The sequence below is a fragment of the Mastomys coucha genome, unplaced genomic scaffold (genome assembly GCF_008632895.1).
Source record: "Mastomys coucha isolate ucsf_1 unplaced genomic scaffold, UCSF_Mcou_1 pScaffold3, whole genome shotgun sequence".
NCBI lineage: Eukaryota > Metazoa > Chordata > Mammalia > Rodentia > Muridae > Mastomys > Mastomys coucha.
This window is the reverse complement of record NW_022196909.1, coordinates 52,202,328-52,209,290: the sequence shown is the minus strand read 5'-3', so window position 1 is coordinate 52,209,290 and position 6,963 is coordinate 52,202,328. Positions and strand designations below refer to the sequence as shown.

General features: G+C 36.4%; 1 protein-coding gene across 1 annotated transcript; it reads left to right on the top strand.

The window, feature by feature from the left end:
* Nucleotides 1–3,995: 3,995 nt before the first annotated feature.
* On the top strand, nucleotides 3,996–4,934 carry LOC116074942 (olfactory receptor 14J1-like). The gene has a single exon (XM_031347843.1). It carries the CDS (start codon nucleotides 3,996–3,998, stop codon nucleotides 4,932–4,934), a length of 939 nt encoding a protein of 312 aa, XP_031203703.1.
* The last annotated feature ends 2,029 nt before the right edge of the window (nucleotides 4,935–6,963 follow it).

Below are 6,963 nucleotides of genomic sequence, written 5' to 3'. Positions count from 1 at the left end.
TCTTTGTGTATAGGAAGGCCTCTGATTTGCTTGAGTTAATTTTATATCCAGCTACTTTGCTGAAGTTGCAACCTGGTTTTCTAAAATGAGTACCATGGGGGACTTCCACTTTTCTGAAGAGAAGGAGAGGATATAATAGAGAAAGGGGAGTTGGAGGATGGGACTGGAAAGAGAGGAGGGAGGTAGACTGCGATCAGGAGGTAAAGTGAATATATTAATTAATAAAGGAGAAAAATGGCATTTTTGGACACTGTATGTCTCATGTTTTTTCAGGGCATTTTTCTCAACCTTACAAGTCCTTTGCACATGTATTATGTCTTCTGGTTTTGATTTCTTTATGGAATTCCCTTGGAAGGTGGGGACACTGAATTCCCAGAGATGTTTTTCTAGGTGTTGGGAGCTGACAAAAACGAATGGCAATAGGCTAGGAGAGTGATGGTGAGAAAATCTAAAGAAAGGAAGAAAGCTGTGTCTGCTGCAAGGGTCTGTGGAGTCCACAGGGGAAGTAGAGAGGGTAGAGAAGCCTCTGTAAGCTGTCTGCTGCACAGTAGGTATAAGATTGGAGAATTGGAAATGGAGGTCTGGAAGAACAATGAAAATCATCTACCTTGTTCACTTATCAGTGTAGAAACCTAAATATCAATAGTTGTAGAGATATAGTGTGGTAGCACAGCTGGACTTATTCTCCTGCAATGGAAAATAATAGTAATAGAAAAAGCAATATCGTGATCCATTTTGTCCCTCAATTCCATTGTTTTCAGGAAAGGATTTGGTATCACCCATCTACAACTAGCTTCAGATTAGGCAAAGCTCTATACAATGCAACCCATCAAATATGCAGAAAGGTTTTGGCAAAATCCTATAATTGCATTTCTGGTTGGTGACTTTCAAGAAGTCATGGGTTTTATTTGAAGCAAAGCAAAGTAATGCTTTACATTCTGTGGAAAGGAATAATTAATTTTTAAGGAACAAATCAATTTTTTCTATAGCATCATCTGTGACTTGGCCACACTCAACATTTCTTTTGTACAGATCATTTCCTAACATGAAACTTCACATAGAGAAAATATTTACTATATTTAGATTTTTCCATTAGTCTGATAAATTATGAATTCTTTGAAAATAACTGGTAAATTATGATTGACAAATGTATAAACTCTTATATTATTTTCTCCTGTAATTTACATATGCTTTGTTCTGTCAGAAACATATAGTTTTGCTACACAGTAGCCCTGTACCCATGGTATTCAGGCCAGTAGCTGCCCTGTGAACTATTGCCTACAATGGCTGAATCAGAGACACTCAATGTGGTGCCCAAAGTTCTGAGCTCTAATCAGCTTTCTAGAGATTCATGTATCTACCAAGGACTGAAAACCACTGAGCTGGGACAAGTAAACCTCAAGATCACAAAATCATTCAACAGCTGTGTGGAAATTTTAGGGACTCAATGTCCCAGGTGACATGAGGTCAGATGAAGTAACTTTGTCTAAGTCCCACTTTCCATCTCAAAATAGAGTACACCTCCAAGTCCATTCCCTCTCCTCAAGAAGACAGCTCACCACATTTGTTCTCTAGGGACATAATATGATTTAAAAGTCTGCAACTGTGGACAAGAAATATGGGAAATTGCTGACCAGCTTGGAGAGCCACATACACAACAAGTCATCCTGTAATGAGTGTCCTGAACTTGGATGACGAAAGGTAAGTATTTTATGGAAATTCTAACAAAACCTAACAACCTTAGTTTGGAAAGCAAGGCTATCATTATAACAAGTAAACAAAGGCACCTTACTGAAAATAAACCTATTTTAAAAATTCATGTAAACATTATAAGAGACCATGTGAGAAGACTGCTGAATGAGAAAAGTTAACATGTTTTATTCTTGCATATGTGACACATCTGTAAACATTTAAAGCCCTTCTTCAACAGCTCTCAGTTATCAACATTAGAGACAGCCCAAGTAGCCATGTTCAATGTGATTGTTACCCTGTCCCTGTGTGGTTTTTGATATGAATAAATTATTATAACTTGATGTCCATATGTTACTTAAGCTACAAATACTTAAATTTTTTCTATTTAAATTCTTAACTTCAAGATGATGAAACTGTGTGGATCAAGGGACACCTAATTTAGGAAAGACCCAAACATGCCTCCTGTTCATTTACATGAATGATCGGTATTATTTAGCTTTCTCAACTCACAGTGCACTGGTTTGACTTGAGAGATTAAAATATTAATATTAAATGACTTATCAGATTCAAATCTTAATTTAAATGAACCAATATAAAATTTATTATGAACAATAGTTTTACATATGTTTATCATTTTACCAACCCCAAAGAAAAATACTATCAAAGCAAAGAATTTGAAAATATAAAAACTGTGGGAACCATAAGAGAGATCTCTGAATTGCTCTGATTTCTATTGTGTATATAAGATTTTGAAGAAATCAATATGACAATATTCTAGAAAGATTCAAGTTATGATTGAGGTACACAAAACAGGAGACAAGAAACTTTCAAACACAAAAGTTGTATCAGATGAAACAAAAGTTATCTACTTTATTTAACAGTGATTTGTTTTTCTATAGATGGAGGATCTTTCTGTGGAGCTCATACTGGTTTGAATTCATCATGCTGCTGCCTCAGGTCCTGGGATTCATTTTCTAATGTCATGGTTGGTTCTAATATAACTTTAACTATAATCAAATTCCAAATATCCTGTCAGGTATTTGAATGTATGTTCATTCTTTGAAAAAGAGATTTGAGGGAACTGGAACAAGTTTTTGCTGCCACAAGAGAGATGCCATTAAATGCAAAATGCCTCAACATTGGAAAGGGTGACCTTAAAGATTATTCTACCATTACGTTTGTAATCACACAAATTTTAAGTAAACTTGAAAATGTGTGATGATATTTCACTTGCTTTTGTTGCCTAGAACTCACTAATGGAAAAAAATCATGCAAGAAGCTAAATTAAACACTCCATTAAATTCTCATCAGCACTCAGGCACCAACATGCATCTTGCAAGGGCAGAGTGATGGGTTATTTTCAATCTCTCAAATATCAGAAGGATCATGAATTAAAGCATGACTTCGATCTGAAACAGAAATGACTTTCAATTTGCAGTCTTTTATTGGATATTGGCCATTTTCCTCCTCATCTTAAACCATCTCTAGAAATCACCATCTGTCTTTGCAATTCTCTTTGCTTTTGGTAAGAGCTAAGAACTCTTTGGTGGCCACACCTGAAGGCAAGTACTAATGACAGCAGTTAAATAGAAATAGAATTAAAATAAAAGCTGTTTTCCCCTAACACACTCCTTAAAATGAAACAGGATATCTAAACTGAGAGTGTCATGTGAGTATTCCCCTTAAATAAGTACTTTTTAAAAATTTATTTCAATAACTCCTGCAAAGTCTTTAAAATCATTTTTTACACTTGATTTTACAATGACCAATATCTTCTTGCTATAACAATAGTATTGGTTTCTAAAAGAGAATAGCTGCTTCCAGTGGAAAACCAAACCATATTTTAATTCTGGGTGCATTTCCTGTAAATGCCTATTATGCTTGCTAACATGGTGCCCTGACCAAGCTATACATAACCAATCTAATCTATGTTCAAAATCTCATTCCATAGTCCATCACCAACTGACTATTGGTAAATTAAAGGAAATCAATGTGTCTCAACTCTGTCAGTGGAACAGTGCTTTTTCATGGGAAAACCAAACCGCATTCCTTGAAAGAACCCAGTGATGGCCCACTTGTATATTCACCTGTAACTGCTGCTTTATGAGTAGATAGTTTGAGATCTATGGAGATGAGAAAAAAAGTGTTCTCACTTAAGTTTCTCAATAAGTACAGATGATAGAGTATATATAGAAATTATCGAAATAAATATTGATGAAAAAGTAAATAATGCCTCAGTCTCTTTCTATTGAATTATTGTACTGTTTTATTTTCCAGCTGCTACCACAATTTCTGTTTTCAAAATGATTATGGAAAATGTAACCACAATGAGCGGATTTCTCCTCATGGGGTTCTCTGACAATCATGAGTTGCAGATCTTGCATGCTTTGCTCTTCTTGGTGGCATACCTGTTCGGCTCAGCTGGGAACTTCATCATTATCGCCATCACAACACTGGACCCACAGCTCCAGTCTCCAATGTATTACTTTCTGAAGCACCTTTCCATTCTGGACCTCTCATCCCTCTCTGTCACAGTTCCCCAGTATGTTGACAGTTCATTGGGAGTAAGTGGCTACATTTCATATGGTCAGTGCATGATGCAGGTTTTTTTCTTCACAGGTTTTGCTTGGGGTGAGCTGGCCATTCTCACAGTGATGTCATATGATCGGTATGTGGCTGTTTGCCTTCCTCTCCATTATGAGGTCATCATGTGTCCCAGAAAGTGTAGGTGGGCTGTGACAGCTGTATGGCTAAGCAGTGTCATTCCAGGAACCCTGTTTATAACAATCATATTCTCTATCAGGTTCTGTAGGGCCAAAATAATTCACCAATTCTTCTGTGATGTTCCCCAGTTGCTCAAGCTCTCTTGCTCTAATGATTACCTTGTAATGATGGGAGTGGCTGATTTTCTGTCTGCAATGGCCTTTGTCTGTTTTATTGGGATTGCCATCTTCTATGTCCACATATTCTCCACAGTTCTCAGGATGCCCTCTGCTGAGAGCAGGTCTAAGGTCTTCTCTACTTGCCTTCCTCACCTTTTTGTTGTCTCATTGTTTCTTTCTACAGGCTCCTGTGCACATCTAAACCCAACCTCAGACTCTCCAACTGCTTTAGAGTTCTTATTTTCTGTCTTTTACACAGTACTACCTCCAATTCTAAATCCTATCATTTACAGTTTGAGAAATGAGACCATAAAGAGAGTTGTAAGGAAGTTATTGTTCAATACAAAATCCACTGGTTAGAATCATTTTTTTTGTTGTTGTTACTGACTGTTCAGTTATACCCAAGAATAGGATTCCTTCACATTCGAATGTTAATGAAAGGTAATATTTTGTTTTTTTCCTATAAATAAACTACATTATATAATAATTGTCCTTATCGAAGTACAATGTTTTATTTCTTGAATTTTAATATAAAAACTGTTGTTCCTTCAAATTAAAAAATGTTAAAAGCCTTGTAATAGAGATCCACTGTCAGGAGCTGTTATAGGACAACCTAATAACTAGCAGGTGAGCATCCTGAAATGCCTGCTTTGGATTATTATATAATCTGCGACAGGTGCACCCTTAAGCAAGGCTGTGAGGGACTAATTTTAGGAAAGATTCCTGCTATTAATATGCGTTTCCTGTTATTATTAAACATACATAACAATCACTAAGTATTAGCACAACCCTTTGGAGCAGATCTCTGCAGATCCAAGTCAGATGTATTGTCTTGTAGTGATGCTATATAGGCAAATAGATGACTTAAGACTTTATGCTGATCCTATAAGAATTCCTAAAATTATAGCAGTGATTATTAAGCTCTTTTATAATGGGACTGCTCTTAGGTCCTTTTCTGATATTCAAAACTGCAATGAGAACTCTACCAGTCTCCCAAGTGCCAGCAGTTAATTGCTCTTATATGGTAACCAGACTTTCTCCTACTCAGAGCACATTCCAAGAGGTTGTAAAACAATTAACCAAAGGTTATAAAAGGGGGACTAACGATTTATCGTAGGTGCTAGGACAGAAGATAAAATATTGACTGGGTTCATCTATACAAAACTTCACTTAAAACTTAGGTATTATTTTAAACCTTCAGTGAACCTGTGGGGCTGAGACAGGTGATGGATGTTTAACTAGATAATTACTCCTAATGGATATGCATGTAAATATTCGCTGTTGAAAACTCCTATTTCAATTTATGATTTGATTTTTTGTGTGAACTTGTGATGAACTTTGTAACATGATCATATATTCTGAAAGATGTATAAGTACTGAGGACAAAGAGATAGATAGAAAGGAGCTAGATAGAGTAGAATCTTTTCCCTTTCCCCACTTAGAGAATCTTTCCCCACCTAGGATCTTTTCGATTTTCCCCTTAGATAGCTTTCATAGGAAACTTTTACAAGGTAATAATAAACTCTATAACCACTTCTCCAAGTGTCTTCTCTTCCTGTGACTTCCGACTAGCAGGCAGAAAGTTAGAGCCCAGCAGTTCCTGCTGAGACAGAACAAAGGCTGCATTGCTTAATCCTCTGCTGTTAGGCTACAGGTGTTAATCACCTAAGCCAGCAGTCTTTTGCCCTCAGAAACAGCAAGAAAGTTTTTAGGACTTTTTTAGAAGTTGTCAGCAGCAGCATTCAGGACAGTTAGAGAGCTAGAAAGCTCTAAACCCCCAGACTTTAAAGCCATCACCAGTCTTACTCTGTGACTCCACTGCTATCCTGTTCCTAGCCGAGAGGCTCCAGGCAACCCACTACTTACCTCTTAATGCATCCACACAGAAACACATACACAAACACACACACACACACACACACACACAAAAGCACACACACACACATAGACACTGACAGCATTGTCAGTATATTTCTTAAGACGTTTGCAGAGACAATATTACAATAATGAAAAGAATGAAAGTAATAATACTTGCCCCATTTTCACTCAACAACTCATAATTATTAAGTGAACAATTTTTTAACTATCAAGATACTTATTGATATGAATGTATATGATATCACTAGCTATAAATGTTTTCCGTTCATATGAAATTGTAAGTGTATATGGACTCGCGTTTGCCTTTATAAATGTATTCCTGAAGATAAAAGTAGGATGTAATAGACAAAGGGGAGCTGGAGGATGGGACTGGAAAGAGAGGTGAGAGGGGGACTTCTATTTGGATGTAAAGTAAATATATTAATTAATAAATGAGAAAAAACCCACAATTGCATCTTTGGATGTTGTATGTCTCATCTTTTGTCACAGCATTTTTCTTAACCTCATAGGT

Coding starts and splice junctions, on each gene's coding strand:
- LOC116074942 (XM_031347843.1), top strand. CDS start 3,996: ATGATTATGGAAAATGTAACCACAATGAGCGGATTTCTCCTCATGGGG.